The 25010-nt window shown below is 43.9% G+C and overlaps 1 protein-coding gene across 2 annotated transcripts in view; it reads left to right on the top strand.

Annotated features, from left to right (window-relative positions):
• FAM120B (family with sequence similarity 120 member B) overlaps nucleotides 1-25010 on the top strand; it is a 1223188-nt gene that overhangs the window by 31421 nt on the left and 1166757 nt on the right. For both annotated transcript variants that reach the window (XM_086927133.1, XM_086927134.1), the window contains exon 2: nucleotides 13305-14354. In XM_086927133.1, the coding sequence (XP_086783259.1) occupies nucleotides 13341-14354 (1014 nt within the window). In that variant the 5' untranslated portion in view covers nucleotides 13305-13340. The remainder of the gene's footprint in view (nucleotides 1-13304; nucleotides 14355-25010) is intronic.

Raw genomic sequence — 25010 nt, 5'->3', positions numbered from 1 at the left:
CAATACTGAGTTTTTTCACAACTATTATATATTTTTCTCTTAGATTTTATAAGTGCTAAATTGGAGACTTGTGTTTGAACTATCGAACTTGAACTCTGCGTTTTTTAAATTTGTCCCTTCAAACTTGTACTATCAGTGCTCGGATCAAAAGGAGGGTGTCTTGCGTATTGGTTTCAACTTTGCACTGTGTTAAGTTAGCATGGGCTGGTTAGACGTTTAAACGCCATTTTTCCTTTTCTGCTGCCTTTGCACACGACACATTTTGTTGTTACAGATTTTCGCCTAGTTAGGTATTTTGCTTTACACGAGAATAACATGTTTGCTTATAATATCAGCTTTGCTTGGTAAGCTATGTCTGTACAGTGAGTGCCGAGGCCTTCAAGGTTGTTTCAACACAGCGCTTATTGTTTGGATTGATCAGCGCACAGAGTAGACATAATATGGATGCAGCTGTGGCCAACTTTGGGTTTAGGCGCGATTAATAATGCACTGCACAAGGCAGAAGACACACACTTGATGAATATTTGTATGCAGAGTGTTGGTGCAGGAGATGATGTGATCCATTTCCACTGAACCCAAAGATATGGGCCCGCCCTTCTAAACCCAAAGAGACCTTCTGTAGATATAATATAATATACTAGCTAGGGAGGGTAAACCGAGGTTCTATTTAGACCTGTTTCCTTTAGCACTTTTAACAAGCTTTCACCCTTTGTATTTTATGGAATAGTAACCATGCTGTTAACCTTGTTCCTTATAATATGTTTGCTTGTACTAGCTAAGATACTGCGTTTGAGAACACTGCATTAGAAATAAACATTTCAAACTCGCAAGTGTCCTCATTGACTCCTCGTTCTGGATTGATATGTTAGTATAACGAAAGAGTGTTCATGTGTTCCACGGTACCTGAGGTGTTCTAAGTCCATGTTCTGGGTTGTCTAAATCATTGGGGTTTTGTTAGTACCAATGAGACACTGATAGCTAGTCTGGTAGGGGTTTTTGGATGCTGAGGTGAGTTTTGGCACACCCTAATTCACTGAGGTTCCAAGTCTCTATGCACAGTTCTGTATATGAGCAGACATCCCTGCTACAACAGCATTATTTAAAATGACAAACCACAAGTAGGTGGCACAAGCACAACAATGTCATGCTCGCACACACTACTTGTGCACACTATATACACAAGCAGTATAACACACCTTCCCCTTTCTTGTAAAGAAATGTTTTTTTTTTATTCCCTATACCAGCACATAATATATGTACTTCACAGCAGGTTTGCCTCTAGTCACCCCTATGCTTTCCACACCCTCAGCTCTAGACAAACTAGTGTCTCTCACACAATCAGCTTCACCCACACCCAAAAAACATTATCCAGGTCTACCCCTGGACCAACAACCATCCATTTGAACAAAGATACTCAAACAAGGTTCCAGACACTACCTCCTTCCACATGCACAGCATTCTTAAAGACTTCAATGACCCTTGTGGGATCTGACCCTAACGCCAGTCCCTTCCCCCACGTCCTTTGTTTCTTGAGACGCGCCATATGCCCAACATTGACCTCCTGTTTGTTGCCTTTTTTCTCTAATGCAGTTCTCATTTTAAGTTTTAACTCCTCCATCCTGCTTGTATTGCCTTAAAACCCACATCAGCTATGTCATCCACATTCTACTTCTGACTTTTCAACCACCAAGGAACAAGTTTATTACTGGTTTCCGTACTCTCAATAACTCAAATGGACTCACTGAGTTGGGAGAATGTCTGTAAACCAACAACATGGACTGTAAAGCCTTCCTCCAGTTCAGACCCCCTTTTACCGATAACTGAATAGTTTCCTTAACCACTCAGTTAAGCCTTTCCACTTGACCATTGGCCTCGGTATGGATCACAGCGATCCGTCTGTGCACCACACCACATTTCTCCAGATACTTCCCCATATAGTCACTTACAAATTGCGGCCATTTGTCAGTCACCCCTTCCTGAGGTATAGCCTCTCTACAGAAAACCTCATCCAAAAACTCTACCACGCTCTCAGACGTGACTTCCATCACCAACTTAACCACAAGCCACTTTGAAAAATAATCCACCATGACTATACCAAAGACTTCTGTCACACAGCAGACGGCCTATGATATCCACTCCTACTTTCTGCCTTGGAGCAACTGGTACCTCAAATGACAGGAGATCAGGAGTCAATGCCCTCATTGTTTTGCCACTCACAGCACAGCTACCAGACATTCTCGCATGATATTCCACGAACGCGTCTATTCCTGGACACCAAAAACTCTGCCTGACTCGTCTCCTGGTGCTTGACATACCCAGATGTCCTTCATGTGCATTGTTTACAATAACTTCTCTCAAATTAAAAGGCGGTACAAATTTGTCCCCCCGCACAACAATACCATTCTCCACTGCCAACTCTTCCCACAGTTTATGAATCAATCAATCAAACCATTTGTAAAGCGCACTACTCACCTGTGATGGTCTCAAGGCGCTTGAGGGGGATGGGGGGGTAGGGGTGCTGCTACTGCTCAAATAGCCAGGTCTTGAGAAGCCTCTTGAAGGTTATTAGGTCTTCAGTCTGCCGTAGAAGTATGGGGAGGGTATTCCAGGTCTTGGCGGCGAGGTGGGAGAACAATCTGCCGCCGGTGGTCGCTCTTCGGATGCGGGGGGCGGTGGCGAGGTCGGCGGAGCGGAGCTGTCGGTTCGGGTGTAGAAGGTGAGTGGTCTGTTGAGGTATGCCGGTCAGGTGTTGTGGAGTGCCTTGTTTGCATGGGTGAGGACGGAAAGCCAGTGCAGGTCTCTCAGGTGTGGTGTGATGTTGCTGTAGCGCGGGATGTCGAGGATCAGGCGAGCAGAGGCGTTCTGTATGCATTGTAGTAATTTCAGGAGTTTGGCCGAGGCTCCTGCGTAGAGGATGTTTCCGTAGTCCAGCCTGCTGCTGACGAGGACCTGGGTGACTGTTCTTCTTGTTTCAGTGGGGATCCACCTGTAGATCTTGCGGAGGGTGTTGAAGCAGGAGGACCAGAAGGCGTTGACTTGCTTGCAGTTTAAAAGCAATTCTCCTGAGACCTTCCTTTTCTCTGGCCAATCACTACTAATACACTTAATCACCTTCTTCATCTCCTCTTTCCATTTTGTTGCCTGAATCTCAGGAAATTTCCATCCTGCTTAATTGATGTCCTAAAATATAAAAGCTACTTCCCACTCCTCACGCTCAAGTTCCAGATGTTCCTCACTAGGCAAAGGAAGCCTAGACATGCAATCAACATGTACATTACACTTGCCTGGCACCTACACCAAACAACATTGGAAACTTTGCAATCTGGAAGCAAGTCTAGCCAACCTTGCTGACATGGCACGCCCTCCACCAGGCGCCATGAAATGCACCAACGGTTTGTGATCAGTTTTTATAATAAATTTGGTACCCCACAAATATGTCCTAAAGGGCTCCACTCCCCACACACAAGCCAACAACTCCCTCTCTATAACAGAGTAATTCTTCGCAGCATCCCACAGCGCTCGTGACGCATAAGCCACAATCCATTCCTGGCCATGCTCATATTGCATTTACACCGTCGTAGACCACAATTGTTAGCATCAACCATCACAACACACTCTTTTCCAATAACAAAAGGTTTTAAACAGGGTGCTTCCACAATCAATAACATAAGTGCCATAAAAGTCATAGTCAGCTCTTCGGTCTATTCAAACCTAGCATTTTGTTTTTAAAAAGACATCTGATCGTAGCCAACCTGGATGCATAGTTAGGAATAAACTTTGCATAAAATTCCGTCAAACTAAGGAAAGCCATCAGCTGTTCCTTGTTCTCAGGTTCAGGTGCATTGGTTATGTTCTCAACATGATTGTGCTTCTGTTTAATGCCCGATCCGATGTCCCAGATACTCTACTCCATGTTTTTTGAATTTACACTTCTCTGAGTGCTTGTAGGCCCCTTGAATGATAATGCTGCCAAAACGTTCCTCAAATTATTGCCATGCCCTCATTTCTCCCAAAGACCAGAATATCATCCTGGAAAGCCACCACACCCTGAATACCCTCCAAAGTTTCCTTTATTAATCTTTGGACGACTGAGGCTGCACTGGCCAATCCCAAACGGCATTCTACAAAATCTAAATAGGCCCTCAGGAGTAATGAAAGCAGTAAGATTCTTAGATAGATTGATTGTAAAGTCTTACTTGGTGATGCACACTTTTCATATCTATACAAGAGAACACCTGTGTCCCAGCCAAAGTGGGAACCATTTCATGCAGGTTAGGGAGAGGACTGGCATTGACCCAAATTGCACTGTTAAGACTGCTCAAGTCCACACAGAGTCTCAATCCTCCTGAGTCCTTAACCAAAATAACTTCCGGAGAAACCCAAGGTAAAGACTCCACAGGAGAAATGATATTCTTTTACACAAATCTTGCAACCCCAAAAAGAGAATGTTGGTCTCCAGAGGAGATTCAAGGGAATTTACGGAAATCACAAAGTGTTGGTAAGAAATATTATGACACAAAGCATGCATGTAAAAAAGTTGTCATCAAAGCAGGTGACAGAGTTAGGGTGAGGAATTCCAGAGGTTTAAGCAAGGGAAAAATTCACTACTCACAACCTATGGAGGTCAAGAAGGTGTTTTGTAACTCTGCCCTTTTGAGCGATGGCACAACTTGCCATTTTTCTGCTTTGTCAATGTGTAAAGATGGGGAGAGAATGGTTTGTTCTCAATGCACTCCAAATAAACAAGAGGTTTCCTATTCTCAAGACTACGATTGGATTCTGGATCGTGAAGATATTGGAGGGTCTCGTCCAGATGGTACAAACATTGTACCTTTAGGTACAAACGAAGTATCTTCTGAGAGTGAGAACACTTCTGATAGTTCACGGGTGGAAGACAGTGGTAGTAGGCAGAGCAAGGAGACATCAGAATAGTACAGGTATCAGACCAACAGCGATGTAAATTCTGATTCAGATTATTCTGTTTATGAAGATGTTACTTCTCAGGACGTCAGTTGTGAGGACGAGCCCACTGTGAGCAGATATGGGAGAGTGGTCAAACCTCCAGCTAAGTTACACAATTTCATTCGTGATTAGCCGTTGGTCTCCTCTCCTTCCCATAAGCCTCAGTCGTGTAACCATTGTCCTTCTTGTTGTTATTGGAAGGGAGATGTGTTATGTTTACTTAATCCTGCATACCAAGCAATGTATTGCACGCGCGCCCTGCTTACTGCACGCGCGTCCTGCCAAAGCATTGTGACGTCAGGATGTTCCACCTGGTCACTGGCAGGATGACAGTTATGTTGACAGTTGCTTCGAGAGGCTCACAGCAGAGAGACGTGCCTTGGTGTCAGTAATAATTATCTCAATAAAGCAGTTACAACTTACTTTATCTACTTGTCATCTTTACAGTGGGGCTCGTGTATGTTTTGTTAAATACATTTCATTTATATTTTTCATTAAACGGTGGCTAAATATAAGTACTTAATTTATTGGTAGGGGTCATCCATTAATTACTAATTACATTTTATTTCTGCCCACTTTCTTCATTTGTTCAGTAATTGAAAGTAAGGACTAGTGTTTTTACTGACCATAAATCTGTGCCTCTTCACCATAATGCCTCTTCTGTCCTTAAAGACTTCTGTGTTTGTTGCCAAAAGTAAGTCCAGTCGCCCTTCGTAAGGCCACGCACATTCCTCCTCCTGAAAATTGCCTGGCTGCTGCTTATTACTTGCTGTTCTTTTGTCCTAAATCTTCTGTCACTACTGGCAGACTCATATGCTGCAGTAAGGGTCCTAAACTGTTCCACGTGAAAGCCTGCCACTCCTCTGATGCTGCCACTAGGACTTTGTGTCCCACACACATGTTGCTGATGTCCCCTCCTTTAACAGCCAACAACAAGAAGCCCATTCCAAACACAAGTGCGAGTCAGAGGGCACTGTTAGGCCCTTGTTCTACTGATCTCATCTTTATACAGCTAATGGAGCTCCCTCTCATTAACAGGAGATGCAATCTCTTCTGGACAGTCACTCCCCATATCTCCACCACATGTGCTTACACAGCCCAACACAATACATAATCCAACTACCCACCCACTTCCAGGGCATTAAGGAGATATCTTCCGGTGTAATAGCCGGAGTGGGTTTCTTTGATGATTGGTGTGTCGACTATTTTGGGGCGGATTATTATCTTTTAACCAATCGCAGGGTCATGGAAAAGGAAGTCACCGAAAGCTCTCATATTACTCCACTACCTACCAATTTATATCGAAACCTTTCTATTGCTTACACAGTCTTAAGCGAACTAGAGAGAGTAACCATCTCACAACAGACTGCATGACCGAGTGTGTAGTAATTATATAGCTCCTTAATCCCTGGCAGCACAGCAACCAGAATAATGTACTACATGGCTAAACACTTAAAAGGTCGCAAAGGCGAGACCTATTGGCTATGCCAATGCTTGTTTTTTTAGGGACCAGGATGAGACCCGATGATGAAGCATCCCACTACTGGAGTGAATGAGTGTCTTACAATAAGAAAGATTTTTTTCTCCTTTAACAGTACACTTTAGGGTATCTAATTGGGAAAGGACACTTTCTGGATAGTTGACCAATGTCAGCAAAAAGTGACTCATGGACATCCTTGAATTCATTTTAACCACTAGCAGGAATCTGTTCGGTTTTACTTAACCATGCAAAAACCATATTTGTCCCGGTCTTGGATCCACCACAAAAGGAGCAGTCCAGTCCAAGAAAATTACTTTTACAATATAAGGCTTTAAATCTTTGAATTTTTCGTGTAACTTGAATTTACATTTAACTCCCTCCCAAATGGCTGCAGGTTTCGATCTGTGAAAGGTGGTAGTGCATGTTTTTGATAACTGTTGGTAGGCTGTGGAAGAGTAAAATGCCTCAGGCAGCCACAACCTATGGGGAAAGTGTGATGTGATTATAATGGTGAGGGCTGTTGCTTAGCAAAGCAGTGTGAAAAATGCCTGCAGCGTCTGAGGTGCATGTTCAAACTCTTGGTGGGAACTCACCAACGCACTTTCGCAACATAATTTTCCACATTTAATTTAAAAACTTTATTTAGATGCGAGCAGCGTTGATATAATCCATAAAAAATTAGAAAACACAATACAAGAGAAAATGGATAAAAACAAGCACCATATGGCAATATTGACAATAAGATTTAAACATCACAGAACTGCAGGATTGTACAGCAGATCTTAAAAAAGGCCCCAATGTGCAGTATACCTTCATCATTCTTCATAATTAAAGTAAAAGTCTAAAAGCAGGCCCATATTGTCTAATGTTATGGGGATTCTTTAAAAAAAACAAAATTAAAAAGAGTTTGGTGTACCTTACATAAAATTTGCAAAAGAATGTAAAATGTAGCACTGATTGGCCTGATACATCATCGCAGGGGCAGGACCTCCAATCATGATTATACGTGAAGCCCAGTGGGAAACATAACAGACATTTTATTGTGTCCGATCTGAAACAAAATAATAAGGAACGTTCCCTTCGGCCGCGTGCACACCAAAGATAATCACATGCAATCAGTTTTGGGTAGGCAGCAACATTGGTTTCCCTTTCCACTTCCGTTAGTTGTCGGGTGTGTTCAAAATTATAAAGTGCTTGTTCAACATTCTTTTTGCTTAGGCTATTACAAATTAGCAGGTTTCGGTCCCGCTTCTTTCTTGGCCTCGGCGGCACATCGCTTTGAGAGTTTGGCCTTTTTGACAATGGCTATGATCTCATGTAGAGGTGCTTCTCCCCTAATCCATAACTTTTCCTGGACGTTGGTGCTTGTCTTGTGCACTATGATTTGGTCCCTTATTAAGTCATCGTGCAAGTGCCCAAACTTGCAGTTTATCGCCAGTTTCTTGAGTGCGGCCACGTAATTTTCCACAGTTTCCTTGTCGATCTGTTTCTGCTGGAAGAAGGTGTACCTATCAATAGCCGTGCAGATGACCGGCTGGTAGTAGGAGTCTAAGTCCTCTAACGCATGTTGAAACACATCCGTTTTGGCTGGAGCCCTCGTTTTTTTTACCATGTTTTCGTTAACACGCAATCCTTCCGGTCCCAGGTTGTGGAGTAGAATCTTCTTTCTGTGTTTGCTGGAGAACTCTTCTTCCCCTTCATCCTCCAACGCCGACAAGTAGTTTAGAAAGTGCTGGTTCACCTGGTTTCGGGAGGAACGGCACTGGGTTCATGAGGGAAAAGGTCTGGGCACACATGGTAATGGGTTGGGCGCTGCCCCGAGACGCGGATACCCCTGGACGTGGGCACAGGCAGTGTGTGCTTCAAGGTTGCAGGAGGCGAGGAATGGAGGCGAGGATGGCCCTGGGCACGGAGACAAGCAGTGTGGGATACACGTGTGCACACGGTGAAACTCAGAGGCCCACGAAAGGGTGACTTGTGGGAGAAAATGCAATCACTGAGGCGCTGTGGTGAAATCTGCAGCAGACAAGTCTCTGGTGGGCTCAGGCGTGCAGGACTTCATAGTTAACAGAAGAGGACGGTGCTGTGCATGAGGACGGTGCTGTGCATGCCCCTCGAGGCTGACTGTGAGCCCCTGGCCGTGGGAGGAGCTGGGCAGTGCTTAGTGGAGCCTGCTGGCGCCCCCTTGGGGTGGTTTCACGTTTTGCTGCTTATTGGGGCAGGGCTTGGCTGAGGGCATGGGCGCCGCGTTATGTGCCAGCCTTGAGCAGCGGTAGTGCAGCTTTGGTACTCCTCCGCGGGGTATCTGGGCGACGTCACTCCCCCTCTCTTATATCCGCGGCGGTAATGGTGTCGATCCGGGAGTGCGGCCGGAGTCGGAATGCGGGATGGCAGCAGGAAAGGCAGGTCCGGGTCCGCTCGTCACCAATTTATAGTGTCCGCGGCGGCCAGATGCACAGACAACGTGCTGGGGATTAATTTACTTTATTCATATATCAGAGGGGCAGGTGCGTTGGAAGCATTCCATAGCTACTCTTGCACTCACGCAATCCCGTCAGGCCCCACTAGGTCACACGGGTCCTGATGTCAATGTGAAGAGCTGGAGTGCAACACCACATCCGTAAAGTCAGAAAGCAAACCGATCTTACAGTAGTTGGACTTCACATAGGCCAGCTAAGGGATGTGAAGCCCTGTATCAAGGGAAAGAGAGTCCAATATAATATCTTTCAATAAGGCAGCCTCCACATTCTTCCAGAGTGCAAGCCACAGTAATGCAGGTCAGGCTTTAATCCGATCTATTAAGGAAGCCCAAGTTCTTGATGACATAAAAAATGCAATGATGATATGGGGACTGACAAGAATTTCCTAGAGAATCTATTCTTTTCCAGCTGAATCGCCTCGCAGTGCGAGGAACCCCATACCACCGCCCAATACATAGCAATAGGAATAAATTGTGACTTGTATATTTGTAACAAGGGGGCAGGAGAACCAACCCCTGCTGGTTGTGGAATGCTGCATAAAGAACCAATTGCCATAGACAGTTTGTTTCTAAGTTGCACAATGTTGGGTGTACCGCGAGCAGAGAAGATAACCCCAAGGGGCGGAAAGGTACTAATACTGTTCAGGCATTTAGAACCAAGTGAAATAAAGTGGAAGTTGTTTACAATTTGGGCCACACAACATAATATGAGATTTTGAAAATGTGTCTGCAGGTCCAGTGAGGCCATAAAATCAACAAGGGCAAACGCCAACTGTCACAGGGCCCTAGGGGTTCGCGCCATGAGCACTGCCTCTTCCGCTTAGAGAAGTATAGGTAGCAACTTGCCTCTGATTTTTGGGACATCAGGGGTAAAATATATTGAAAAGGAGTGGAGCTTGTTAATGTATAAAATGAATAAAAGCAAAGCTAACACATACCCCTATCTCACTCCCGGGTGAATGCCAGTGTCTTCCGTAACTTCTCTCTGTGTTCTAATGCAAACCCTTGCCTTCATATGCATGTGCAGGTAGGTGAGAAAGTGCACTAATGCTGTGTCCAGACCCAGTGCAATGAGCATGTGCCATAGTTTGGACCCACTTACACAGTCGAATGCTGATGATAAATCCATAACAGCAAGATAAAGAGGAGTTTGTTCAGTGGCGGCTGGTGACATTTGAAAGTGGTGAGCGGAAAGTGATAATCATACTGCACCTTAGCGAGCGTAGCGAGCGAGCCCGACCCCCTAAGGAGGGTTCAGGGGGAATTCCCCCCGAGAAAATTTTGAAAAAATAGTGGAAAAATGGTGCATTTTCAAGCAAATTTGAGAAAGCAGGAAGGTTAATAAAGCAATTGTGAAAGTGCAGGTATTAAATTATTAAAGAGCTGTCATATAACATAGGTAGCTGCTTATTCAGTATAACCACAGAGCTTCATAACAGGCTATGCCAATGAAAATACTGGCTGCTACCTGCTGTTATGGCTGACAAATTCGAATAGCGGCTGCCCAAATCTATGTACAAACCACAGGTAATAGTGCTGGAAAATTCAAATGCTTTCGACGGTGGACCAAAACATGGTTTATAGGATGTGGCCTTGCCCTAACAATGGACCACATAATTACTACTGACATATAAAAATAACTATAACAATTTGCACTGCAGGCGAATTTAAATATTGCAAATCCAAATGTGTTTACAGGATACAGTTGATGCGCATTAAAATTCCACGGACCAAAAAGTAACTGTTTACTAGACCTTAAGAAGTCTTGGTCAGAACAAATTTTATTAATCAGAATTTGTAGTGTAGAAAACAGTTCCTTTCTGTGCACCATAAATGACACAGAAAGCATTGTAAATGATAAAAGCGGAAAAACTTGCTGCTGCTGGCTAGTACTGTGTTTTTCTGATTCGAAAGTGCGTCATGGCTTGCAACACCCATCCCTGGGCAGTGCAGTGGGGCACCTCGAGGCGATTTCAGCCTGTTATCACTCCGTGTGAGATAGCCTCCCTACCTATCCTCCCCAATCCCCTCCACCGAGATAGAGGACAGATACGGCAAAGCCTTCTGAGACACCAACAGGCCACATCAATACTCTACTGTGAGCCTAGCTCTCTGGAACACTCGTTGAATGTGGGAATGAAATTGGAAGCAACCCAGGAGAAGCAGTGGGAGCTTTTCACGGGCAAGGCCAGGGCAGATATTAAGCATGTATTGGTCCTGTTTCTCCCAGAGGGTGTGCACTGTGTTTTGTTTTAAAACAAGATTAAAATACATACTTTAAACGTGATCACCTCGACTTTTGCCCAGGCACACAGGCCTTTCTTAGGCCATGCTTTAGATCCCCACAGTTCAGTATTTCCCACATTTATGTTAATTGTTAGTCAACAAACGCAGTAAAATGGGATTTTGAGCCAGGAATTTGCTAACTTTCTAACCTCACATTCATTAACCCACACAGCAACCCTCCATGCATTTTAATATGTCTTACCCAGTTATATTTATGTTATAAACCTCACAAGGATGAAATGTGGAGCCAGGCCACATCTAACTATCCAACTCTGCCAAGGGCCACTTTCAGAATAAGAGTTACTCTTAGAGATGACACCACCCCCACCATCCCATCCACAGGCTAGCCCACCCCTGTCTTATTTTTCAGAGTTGTGCACACTTTAAAATAATGACGGAGGCACATGTGGGTAGAAATGTGGTGTATAACCAAAAGAGCCTCCAGGAAGCTCTGATAGCTTGGAGTTCAAATTGCTTATTCTCGCTGATGCTGTTCTTAAGGCACGCAACCTCACAACTTAAAACAAAAAAAATGTTAAACAGTATTCAGGACATTTGCTCCCACCTAGATGTGCCCAAAAGCTAATTCAAAAGCATCTTACTGGGAAATTACACGTGTTTTTATAACAATATATCCTTAAAAAGACACGAAAATACAGCAATAATAATAATTTTAAAAAACGCTTTGAAATCCTAATGGTGTTTTCTAGTGTTAGACGTGTCAGAACTTGTGCAAGCAGATGCCGCCTAAAAGTGATTATGGCGTTTTAACAAATTACCAGGGGACTGGTTTCCCGCATTGCAGGAATTATCCCTTTCCCAGCGTTTCACATCAAAAGCCTGGCGGATTCACCAGCCCTAACCCCTGCTGGGCTCTCTCCGGTAAATATATATAGAGGAACATCGGTCGAAAGAAGCAATACGGGCCACACCTCCTCATTTAAATCTCATCATACCCTGATATGCATCTGCTCTTCTATGAGCCTGTCACGTCACTGCAGCTTACAGAACTGGCCAATCACCTCGACATGGCTTGATATAGCCATATGTGATTGGCCATACTGAACAGAGCAGCAAACCACCAGGATCCTGACCCTGCTGTCTACTCAGCCAATCCTGGCGCAGCCTTACAGCGCCACTGCGCCAGGATTGGCCTACGAGCAGGAGAAAATCTACCCATAATGAGACCGGGGCCCTGCCAGTGTCTCAGTGCTTAGGAGGGGGGGGCGAGGTCTAATAGGTGTACGCATGCGCAGGCCAGTCTCAATTATGAGTACTCCTGGCTGTCACATGCGCAGTCACCCCGACCCCGCTGCAGCTGCTTACGCTCTCTGGCTGCCTGCCTGTGCGCTGTCACTCACTCTCCCGCAACCACGCCCCCCACGGCCCACTTCCACAAGCAATGCCCGATTCTGTCGGGCTCGTCCCGGCCCGATAGCGCTGAGTCAGTGCGCTCTGATTTATTTGAAACACATGTGTTTAAACTATGTTATGCATGTTGTTGGCACCAGCGGCGGTCGTCCATGGCTAGTGGGGCAACGCCCCCAATGGACGCACCACCACTGAGTTTGTTTGGCTACCGCCTATTTTCCCTAAACCAGATTTGAATTTAGGCATCGCTCAATTGTCCCCACATTGTTCCTGAAACCGTGTTGACAGGGGTAAATAAAAAACTGACTCAGCCACTGGTCATTCTTTTATTCTATTGTAGATTACCCTCTCAAGGATTTTGGCCCTAGTGTCAATTAACATGATGGGTCAATAACATCCAGGGAGTGAGATTGCCTTTTTCCACATTTATTTTTGTGCGCTTGATAGATAATACCATGTAACACACAAACCATTAGTTACTTTTACATTTTTACGATCATTGGTAATTAGAGTTTTAACGGAGCAATGCTTTTTTTCTCTGTTTTCAAGATATTAAAATGACCCAGCAGTTTCGATATGTTCCCCTTACTTTGTTCACTAAGTCAAAAATGGCAAACTATTATAAACGACAGTTAATGAAGTTTTGTTCACCATTTACAGTAAAATCTAGATAATGTGCAGTAAGGTCTCATACTCTTCACATCTTTCTTTTTTTGTTAATTCCAGATGTTTTCACGACGTCGATTTACATAAAGAACAGACATGGGCATCAAAGGGTTACAGTCGTTTTTGCAAAATTCTTGCCCCGATGCCTTTACCACTGTAAACCTGCAAGAAATGGCAAAAGCTTACATGGCTGCGAATCCTGGTCAGACGCCTACCATTGTGGTAGATGCCATGTGCTGCCTCCGGTACTGGTACACACCTGAGGCGTGGGTGCATGGGGGCCAATGGAAGGAATTCCTTTTGAGCCTAAGCACATTTATTGAAGCTTTCAGGAGAGCTGGTATCAAACTGGTGTTTATCTTTGATGGAGTAGTTGAGCAGAAAAAAAGGAATGAGTGGGTAAGACGAAGACTTACTAATAACATGGAAATAGCTAAAATATTCGAGCACATCAAGAGCCTTGGACAGCAGCCTGGGAGAAACATGTTCTTCATTCCATCTGGTATATCTACATTTGCTCAGTTTGCATTAAAGTCTTTGGATCAGGAAGTCATGTGTTCTAAGCAAGAAGGCGACTACGAAGTGGCTGCATATGGACTGAAGAATAAGTGTTTGGGGATTCTTGGGGAAGATTCAGACTATTTCATTTTTAATACTGTCCCCTACTTCTCGGTCAACCAACTGCGCCTGGACCAGCTTGTCACATGTATGTTCTCACGGGAAAAGCTGTGTAACTTTCTTGGATTTCACATTGAAGATCTTCCTCTCTTTGCTTGTCTTCTTGGCAACGATGTTATGCCAGAGGGGAAGCTAGGCACGTTTCACCGTAAATGCTCCACAACATGTCAGACCAACAACCGCAGCAAAAGGGCGAGTACAATTGCAGCCGTGGCAGAGTTTATATCCCATGTCGCGCAATCTCATCAAGGCTGGAAAGTGCTCGATGAAATACTTCCCAGGGATTTGGACCGAAGGATGCTTTACAAGGCAATGGAGGCATATATCCTGCCTGGGCAAAGCTCTCCTTGGCTTTATCCTAGTGTCTCCCAGCACCAAGAATTGTCAGATGGGCAAGAAACTACTGTTTGCGTGGACCATGAGATTCTGCAGGTACAGTGGGAAAATGTATTTTGTGAGTTTAAATCTCTAATTTACCGTTGTGTATGTCGTGTTGATATATGGCTTATGCAGTCCATTTTTATTGTTTAAATGTATTATATTTTTCTGATATTGACATGTCAACATGAGCAGTGGAAAGTTTTTGCTCAAGGTACTTTTCCAGATTCTAATATGACTTTGTTAAATTCTCCAAATTGTATGAAAACCTGATGAAGCAGAACAGAGCTTTTTTTTGTCAAAGGCGACTACCCCTTATGCATCTACTGTTCCTGGAGTAGGACAAAATTAGACACTGGAATTCCAGTCTCGTAACATTCCTTAGCAACACAAAATGGAACCTTAAGATACGGTTGCATGTTGATAATTTATCAGCTTTTTAGTTTAGAGTTAATTAAATTGTCTTAGGTTTGTGTGTGTTGTTTTCATAAAATATAATCTGCAATTTTGGATAGTGAAGGTTATTTCACTTCCCTCCGCTTGGTTCACCGATGTCTTCATAATTTGTTATCTTGTGTTTACAGCTTAAGCTGACCTTTAAGAAGGAGTAAGAATCTCTTTATGGGTGGAAACGTCTAATCAAAAGTTTAATATTTTTTTTGAAAATGTATAATGTCATTGTACGAGTTTCCTAGGTGCTTATGGCCTCACTTATGAGGCCGTGCGTCACTTTTACGCTGCTGGTGTGTCACTTTTTGTGACGCACCAGCAGCGTAAAAAATGTGCCTTGTTGCACCATATTTACAAAGTGACACATCTAGGTAGATGCTTCACTTTGTAAACCCCTGCGCTACATTATACATGTGCCAGGTATAATGTATGCAGGGTGGCGTTCTGACGCAAGAAAAGGTCATAGAAGTGGCGCCACTTTTAGGACGCAAATGCGTCAATTTCTTACGCCTGCCTCACAGCAGGCGTAAGACTGACGCAGGCCCTTTCACATGTGAAAGGACACATTGCTGGAGTTGCGTCACTTTTGTGACACTCCAGCAATGTGTCACTTTTGCGCCTTACAGATACGTCAGAAATACTGACGTATCTGTAACTCCTTGCGCAATGATGCGTCATACTGTAAATATGACGCATCATTGGTGTTGTAAGGAGGGCGCAATGAAAAGTGACGCATCGCTGTTTTCACGCAGCGATGCGTCACTTTTCATAAATGAGGCCCTAAATCATTTTCAGGCAACTGGCAATCCTATGCCTAGAAATGCAATAGAAAGAGTTTACCTTTAGGAATAAATACAACATGCGGTTCCTTTGCTGCTGTGAGAAGGAGAACTTTGAAAAATGACATCACCTAGGAGGATTCCTTATAGAATTTGACCAGTCAGCTAGAGGGACTTGAAAGGTACTTGTTGGTGACCAGAACTCTATGGTGGACATTGCACAAACTAAGAATGCATGTATCTAGTGCTCACAGAGGTCCTTTCCTAGTACCCAAGATAACCATACAAAAGTTTGTTATATTGCTATCGAAGAAATGTAATGTCCCCCGGCAAGTCCCTAGCTTCAAAAGACAAATGTAACAAATTGAAATCTTCACTCAGATGATCTCCAACATCATCAAAATATTTCTTCACATGGCGTCTGAATGCCAGAAAACTGAAATAAAACAGTAATCGACTGCCAGGTGGTCGGTGTTCAAATCTATTAGCAAAAAGATTCTTGCATATACTCATCCACCATAAAAGACTCAGTATTTGCTTCTTTACCAAACTAAAATTTTCCCCCAGCTCAATGAAGTCTGACTTAACCACATTAACACTTCCATTGATCATGGACTGAAAGCAGAGTGTAAAAACAGGACAAGGAAAGTGTACCAATTTCAGAAATCTCGATAGAAAACTGTGTAGCACCTCAACTGAAAAATTATATCCCAGAAAATGACCTTAAACATGACCTTTATTCAGGTGTTAGGTGAGATAACTGAACAAAGCATTGGCCAGCATTAGGCACATAAACAACAAGAGAAGAGAATTGCAATAATTATGAACAAGGCCGATAATATTTTTAAGCCCCAAACAGATAATACGCTCCAGAACCATCCAGCCCAGAATCATATGCCATGTGAATCATGGGGTATAAGTAAGCTGTGGGTAACTTCCATTTGGTCATATCTTTATTCCTCCAGCAACCCTCATCATTCAGTGCTCCCTTCTTAGACCATTGGTCTAGTTCTTCAGCGGAAGCAAATTGTTGCATGTCCAGCACCTCTTGCCTGGCATCATGCCAACGTTCAGCTTGTGACTTCACTACATACATGGATGTGGTACTTCGCTGCATTGCGGTTTCATGTGATGTGCGATCTGCAAAGGCATTACCTGCTCCTATTTTATCAGTCACTTTCTTTTGTGCACTACACTTAACAATTGCCTTTCTTAGGATAGGTTAGGGCAGTAAGAACATTATGTACTAATTCTCCATGCACCATCTGTGTCGCAAAATTGTGTGCCACCCCGAAAGCGTACTGGCTGTCGGTAAAAATATTAACAAGTAAGTCTGTACTAAGCTCACACGCTCTCGTTAGTGCAATCAATTCGGCCGCTTGGGCTGACTTCTGTGGGATGCGAACTGTTTCAACTACTGTCTGAAGTGTTGTAATCGCATAGGCAGCAGATGTGGTGAAATCAGGCAATTTTAGACACGAGCCATCAACCCATAACTCTGCATCAACACTAGAGAGAGGTGTATCTTGTAGGTCAATGCAGCCTTTTGTTTCTTCTTCAGTAAGGAATATACAATCATGTGACTCTTGTGACTGGCCGAGTAGATGGAAATGGCAACAATGTGGCAGGGTTGAAGTTGAAATTGAAGTTGGGGGAATTTATAAAGCGCACGTATACCAAAAAGGTTTCATGGCGCTAAATCGGTCGGCAGCAGAAAAGGCAACAATTAGACCACAAAGGCCCTTTTGAATAACCAGGTCTTCAGACGTTTACGAAACTCCAAGTATGAAAGGGAGGATCGTAGATTCTCGGGGAGGGAGTTCCAGAATCTAGGGGCCTGGAAGGAGAAGCTCATCCCCCCATGTTTCTTCTTAACAAAGCGTGGAACAACCAAAAGGTTCTTAGAGGAGGACCGAAGGTTTCTGGAAGGAGCGTAGATTGTTAGCCTAGATGCTACATAGGAAGGAGCTAAGCCCCCTAATGATTTAAAAATAAGACACCCCAGTTTAAATAGGCATCTATGAGCAACAGGTAACCAATGCAATTGCCTCAGAAGCGGAAGAGCATTATGGTATCTAGACTGTCTATGAATCAGTCTAGCTGCCTGATTTTGAATAAGCTGTAGCCGGCGCAGTTCATAGGGGGGAATACCGATGTAAAGGTAATTAGCGTAGTCAACCAGAGAGATGACTAGGGCTAGAAGGATAAATTTGAGAGCATCAGTGGTAAAAAAAATGGGAGACTTTACGAATAGTCCATAGGCATACAAAACAGGACGACACGACCATACTAATCTGGGCGTGCATCAAGAGATTGTCACTGATTTTAATGACAAGACTTTTCACAGACTTCGTAGGGGAAGGAGCGGAGCCAAGAGATGAAGGCCAGAAATTGGGAGTCCTGGGATTGGATGGGCCTCCGGTCAGGACTAGTTCCGTCTTGTCGGGATTCAACTTAAGATGGTTTATGCTCATCCAGTCCTGGATAAAGATCATAGTGTCCTGAAAATAAGAGATGGAATCAGGAGAAGAGGAGAAAGTGAAAATGAGTTGAAGGTCATCAGCGTAATTAAACACTGTGACCTCCCGGTGGCGGAAAGCAAAAATTAGGGGGAAAATGTAGAGATTAAAGAGAAGAGGGGAAAGAGCAGAGCCTTGGGGGACACCACAAGTGACTGTCCAGGGAAGGGAAGAAAAGGAGGAGAGCTGAACCGCCTGTTGGCGGTTCTCCAAGAAGGAGGAGACCCAACTCAGGGCAACATCCGAGATGCCAGCACGTTGGACATGGTCGACCAAAAGATGATGGTCGACCGTGTCAAAGGCAGCCGATAAATCAAGAAGTACAAGGGCCTGAGTAGATCCATGGTCAGCACTAACCATTCCGTAGAATGAGTGGGACGGAACCCAGCCTGATGGGGGTCAAAGTAATCAGAGGCCTCAATAAAGGAGCTAAGGCACTGAGTTACATATCTCTCCAACACTTTACCTAGAAATGGGAGTAGAGAGATAGGTCGAAAATTGGACGGGATAGTGGGGTCTGCCCCAGCCTTTTTCAGAACAGGAACTATTTAAGCTGATTTAAAAAGATTGGGGACAACGCCCGTTGTCAATGATTTGTTAAGTAGAGCAAGAGGGGGGTCGGGACAAAAAGAGAAAATCTCACCAAGAATGTGTGAGGGGCAGCTATCAGTGGGAGAACCAGTTTATTGTCAAACATCTTTTCAGTGTAATATGAGGGGCCAAAAGTGTCAATTCATATCCTTGTCAAGCGAGCACTATTCAAATGCTGTATTTTCGTTTGATTTAGCAAAGCATCAATAGAATGGGGTACTAACACAAGCAGTTCATATGACAAAACTATTCCTTTACTCTGACGTATTGATACAGCCATTGCTGCCACCGCTCGAAAACATCCAGCCAGTGCACGGGCGACTGGGTCAAGAACAGCTGAGAAAGAGGCACAAGGACGTTGCTTATCACTGTGTGTTTGTGTTAAAACCAAGAGGGCACAATCTTCCCTCTCGTGGCCATAGAGTGTGAAAGTCTTAGTGTAGTTTGGAGTTCCTAATTCTGGTGCAGAGCAAAGAGTTTGGCGTAACTGTTGGAAGGTATTCTGACATTTAGTAGTCCATGGGAGGGGCATCGGATTGTATTTAGTCAAAAGGGCCAACAAAGGTTTAATAATGTGTGAAAAAGTAGGGATCCACTGCCTACAAAAAGAAGTGAGACCAATCAGAGCACGAACATCCTTCTGAGTACGGGGCACGGGAGTATCTAAAATAGTCTGAATGCGGTCTAGTGTAAGTGCACGTCCCTCCTTAGACAGGAGGTGACCTAAATAGTTAACCTGCTATCTACATCATTGCAATTTCTTTCGCGAGACTTTGTGATTGTGAGAGGCAAGAAATGATAACAATAACAGTGTTCCTTCTTCACACTGCTCAGGGGTATCTGCCGCTAACAAGATGTCATTGACGTATTGAATAAGAGCCACCCCTTTGGACACAGGAAAGGAATCAAGCTGCCTTTTTAAGGCCTGACTGTAAATGCTGGGACTTTTTGTATAGCCCTGTGAAGCTCTACAGAATTAATATGATCTATTTTTCAGGGTGAACCCGAACAAATAACGGCTGTCAGGGTGAATGGGTATCAAGAAGAAAGCATTCTTCAAATCGATCACCGAAAATGTAATGGCAGTAGGAGGGACCATAGTGAGAAGTGTATTGATGTCAGAAACTACCGGATATTGGGGCACTACAATTTTATTAACTTCACACAAATCAATAATGAATCTGTAAATGTTAGTGTCAGTGTCTTTTTTCAAAATAGAAAGGATAGGGCTATTGCAAGTGTTATAGGGGACCTCTTTCACTACCCTTACTTTAAACAAATCCTGAACAATGTGTACCAATGCTTCTTCACCTTCTAGTGATATTTTGTTTTGGGGCTGGCGAGGCAATGAAACACCCTCCTTTACTTGAATATGTACAGGTGGAATAACCATTTGACCCACATCAGTATCTGATTTAGCCCACAAAGTACTGGGTAAGGATGCCAGAGCGGCATCCTCATTGATAAGACAAGACAAGACCTCTCAACCATTGGATGATTGTCATTCACACGCACACCTTACAGAGAACAACGTATTGTAGAACGAAAATATTTAATCATATTGATGCCCACAATGTTGTCCGGTGTGGGAGGGGAAAGCAAAAATGGACATGCTGCAGTAAAATGAGCAAGTCTGAATTCGAGTGGCTTTGAAAGTGGGCTCGGTGTAGGTATCCCATCGCCTCCTATCGACGTTATCATTGTGCTGGACAGGGGAGCCCAAGGAACCAGTTTTTTAGACAGAGCACTACGAATAGCCCCTGTATCAACCAGAAACCGATCAGTAGATCCCAAAACGTTTGTGTCAATATAAGGACCCATTTGATCTACTGGCCCCTCAACCGGTTCCTTATCCCGTCCTAGGCATCCCTATGCGTAATCAGAATCTGCAGGGACCTCATCAGAATAATCAGACATTTGATATTGATTTCGTCTATCAAAAGTATTAGAGTAATTTGGTCCTTCTTCAACTACCTCAAACCTGGGACGAGCTCCCATACCTCCCCTGTTTCCTGAATTCCTTGGGCGTCCTCTCATACTACCCCTTCCTCGCTGATACTGCTGACCTGGCAAAAGAGAGCACTCAGCACGCCAATTCCCAGTCTTTTTACAATAAGCACACTCATCAGGGGACAAATTTGCTCGAGCGAGAAGGGGTGCTCCCAGTGTATACATTGCACGTCCGCCTCTCCCACCTCCCCTAAATGGTGGACCATATATTTGAGCCAACATAACTTTAGTCTTTAACTCCTTAACCTTCTTATCCTCCCTGCCTTTTGCTTCCTGTTCCTGCTGCTCATAATATTGGGCCATAGTCAAAAGGGAAACTGGGGAAGAAGTCGTCCAAGAACTCTCGCTGGCCTTTAAGCGACTAGCTATTTCCGGTAACATATTAGCGAACATTTATCAACAAACAAATGCTTACCCGTATCATCGGCCAATGACTGACCACTAAAATCATGGAATGTTTCCTCAAACCTTGAAAAGAAGTCAGAAACTGACTCATCCATTTTATGTTTACAGGATGCTAACGTAGTCCAATCTATTTTCTTAGGGGGTATGAGAGTCTTTAACTTAGTCACAATAGCCTTAGGAAAATCTAATATCTCCTTCTGAATTTCCTGCGCAGGCTCCCTTTCCGTATCTATTTGTTCTAAATGTTCCAGGTATCACCATATGCTACATTGTCATCTATTTTACGTATTGTTCTCCACAAATCAGGAGGCAAAATAAGCCCAAAGAACATATCAATATCTGGCAGGGTCATAGTGCAGGAGCTAATGGCTTCTTCCACCTCCTCATAGAAGGCGGTAGAATTTTTCCGGGGATCAGGCACAGCAGCTTTAAGAGCCATCACATCAGCTCTACTCCAAGGAGTATACACCCAATTTTATAAAAAATATCCGTTTGCATCATCCAAAGTTTTATCATCATTGGTTCCCGCACCCTTCGGAGGAACATACGGGGGTGCAGCTTCACACATAGGTTTTACTGTAACTGTAGCACAACTGGATGTAGCCTATTCCACCGAAGCATCTACATTATGTGCTTGAGATTTTATTGCTTCCATACCTCTCTGTTTTATAGCTAATTCTTGCTCCTTTGGTAAATGCAATGTTGCGTCTCGTATTTCAACCTCTCGTCTAATCATATCAGATAGATTTGAAAAGGAAAAGTCCCCTCTGTTATATCGTTTGTAATCAGTATTTATATCAGCTGGCTCTAGTTCCTGTGAAATTTGTCTATATTCAATATTTCCTCCCAAACTAATTTTTCTACAAAATAAAATTCCTCTGCACTGTTCCATTGTTGAACAATGAGCGATGCCGTGTGAGATCGACGAGCCTCCTCCCTAGCAGCTGTTTTTAATTTATCTTTTTCTGCTTTAGTCAAAGTAGAGCGAGTCTGTCACCCATCTTGTTTATCTTTATCGTCTGAAGACAAATGCTCGTCGTCAGAAACCTCAACAGGGGCACTTGGAGTGGGAAATTTATACGGGGGTAAGTGGCGTTCTAATAGGATGCAGTCATCCTGAGGTTTATTAAGTATGGGATTAACAGGGCGCCGAATAGGATACTGGCCATTTACCTCTAATCGACGTTCCCTATCTTCTTTTCTATTTTTTCCTTCTTTTCTTTATTTTTCAATTCTAGCGCTTTTTGATATATCGTTTTTCGTTGTTCTTTTTCTGCTATAGCTTCTGCTCTTTTCGCTCTCTCTCGCACTTCTTTCTCCCACAAACGCACACAGTCAAACATATCCTGTCTACTTTTTCTTTTAAATAAACACTGCTCTACATATTGAACCTTCTTAAAATCAAATGACCCATTCACTGGCCATTGTAGATCAGAATCTTTTTTTGTGTATTTGTTCCACAGTGAACCGTACAATATGGAAGAAATACCATATTTGACATACATGCCTCTATTAGGTGTCCCCTCTGGGGGAGCCGGCTGACTTTTTTCTAAACTTTGTTTGGTACCACCAGAGTAGCAACACCACCTGCGGAGTGTGTTGAGAACAGGCATGCTTTGCTAATATGTGTAAAATATTACTACTTCAAAATATTTCAAAAGGAGAAAAATCTCCACATTACCTGCCTTCAGTCTTTGCAAAGATTGAATAACAAATTCAAACAAAAAACCCAGGATTAACAAATTAAGAGGGCCGCTTTAGCGACCATGACAAACAGAAGTCTCCAACTCCCACCTGCCAATCTCTGGTCGACCTAATGGGCACTTCAAAATTGCGGCAAGGAAAACCCCAGTTGAGAGCGGCCACCACCTGGAGGGTCAAATCGGGAAAGCCAGAAAAGTCACGTCTTCCTGCAAAGACAAAAGTCTTCTCGTGCTGTGCGCTTCCTCAGCAAACTTTCGATCTTCCATCAAGACCACTCCTTCGGACGGCTGCGTCTTCAATGGGGCCCCACGAGATGGGCGCCAAACTGGTGCAGGGTCACCCTTTTGTCCACAGGTTCAAAGACCAACACAATAAAGATCAGCCCTGGAGTTGGAAATAAATAACACGTTTATTAATCACTCATGAGTGGGACCACATCCACACAGCACTCTCAAGTGCTGCCTGAGGTAGTAAACTGGCTTCACAAACCAGTGCCCTTTTTATACAGGTTTTGTGCAGTGTAAGCACGTGAACAGAAATAGGAAGGACAAGTTTAGAAATAGTTATCAGCAAACAAGGGCAGATGAAAACTACATGGTCAGTAAAGTCAGAGGGGGAACAGAAATGCTTATGGCAGCAGTAAATGATTGACAGTTAACAGGTGTACTGGCAGCTACAAACTCTCAGCACTTACATTGCTTTTAGCTCAGTCAGGAAGTCAACTAAAATAGATAGCACAAGCAGAGTAAAAAGACGAATGAATTATGAAGGAAACTTACCTGGACACCACAGCCTAAATGGCTGTCGCTTATGCCAAGTAAAATATTACACGTTTTCCACACTCTCAGTGGGGCCCTCCACTGGACCATGTTCCCTCTAACTCTATCCTGCTCCTCACAGGGCATACTGGTGCAGGCAGGAGCTGGTGCTTCAGGCTCCAGGGCAGGTAGTCTTGCTTTCTCTGGATGATGTCCCCTTCACCCAGCAGGGAGATTGGCAGGCCTTGGCCCCCAGCCCTGCTCATAGACAGAAGTTTTGTAGAGTTTCCTCTTCTCACACTGACTGTCTGGCTGCTTGGCAGAGGCCACATTTGGGATTCTCAACCTCCCCTTCTTATAATCCATTTCCAGGCACCAAATGGGATCTAGGGTCTGAGTCATTGAAGTTTTTTGTTGGGGTTCTGCTTTGTTTGAAGTGCATACACCTTCTCTCTCTTGAAAGGCTGCCTGTCACAACAGGAAAGACTCTGAAGCCGATTGCCTAACAACACCATGGGAGTTACTGGAGTTCATACTGGGATATTAACCATAGTGCTAAGTGCATCAAAAGCTTAATATTGGGCTCCCAGCCCTACTCTTTATGATTCTATTATGAGCCCCATATTTTTCCTGAGATGTGTACCTGTCCCTTCTTTGTGATCTATCACTGTTGCACCCAGCTCACAGGAGTGCAGGAGTGCAGCAATACACAAATATGGGGGATTCCTGTACTCCTCATGTCTTCTGCAGGCAGGCCTGGTCCTTCATATAATATACCATTGCAGACACTCTTCCACACAGTGTATATTCACAACACACATACTGATATCAACGAGTCCTAATGAGTCATGACTTATCCAATCAGACACCGGTCACAATCTGCGTATCCCAAGATTCTTCACTTTCGCCCACCCTGTCGAATCTTTACATGTAACATGGAATCCCTGAAATCCTCTAACACTCCAACATCTCCTACCATATGTACGCTGTACGCTGATGATACACAATTGTACATGAAGATTACCTCCCCTAACGACATCAGCACTCACAATAACATATTGAACAAAATACAACACTGGTTAACACTTAACCACCTCAAACGTAATACCCTCAAAACCGAATTCCTATTAATCTTGCCTCCCAACCCCACCTCTTAATATCAAAGACTGGCCCCCACTACTCAATGCCTTGGACTGTACCCCACATATTGTTGATTCAGCAAAATTGCTAGGAGTAACACTAGATAACAACCTCTCCATGGTGAATTGCATCAGCTCCACAACCAGAGCGGCCAATTTCCATTTCCACGTCTTAAGATAACGAACGCCTTTCCTGCGCCAATGCAGATCTCAAGCTGGCGGTTCAGGCTCTTGTGATCTCCAAACTTGACTATGGGAATGCTACCCTTGTTGGCATACCGAAAATAAAACTAGCTACCCAACATGCGGCTGCACGGCTCATCACAGGCATGAAGAAAAATTATCACATCACCCA

This window comes from Lissotriton vulgaris, chromosome 6 (assembly GCF_964263255.1).
Source record: "Lissotriton vulgaris chromosome 6, aLisVul1.2, whole genome shotgun sequence".
In the NCBI taxonomy this organism is placed as follows: domain Eukaryota; kingdom Metazoa; phylum Chordata; class Amphibia; order Caudata; family Salamandridae; genus Lissotriton; species Lissotriton vulgaris.
The sequence above is the reverse complement of the archived record's forward strand: the minus strand, read 5'-3'. Positions and strand labels throughout refer to the sequence as shown.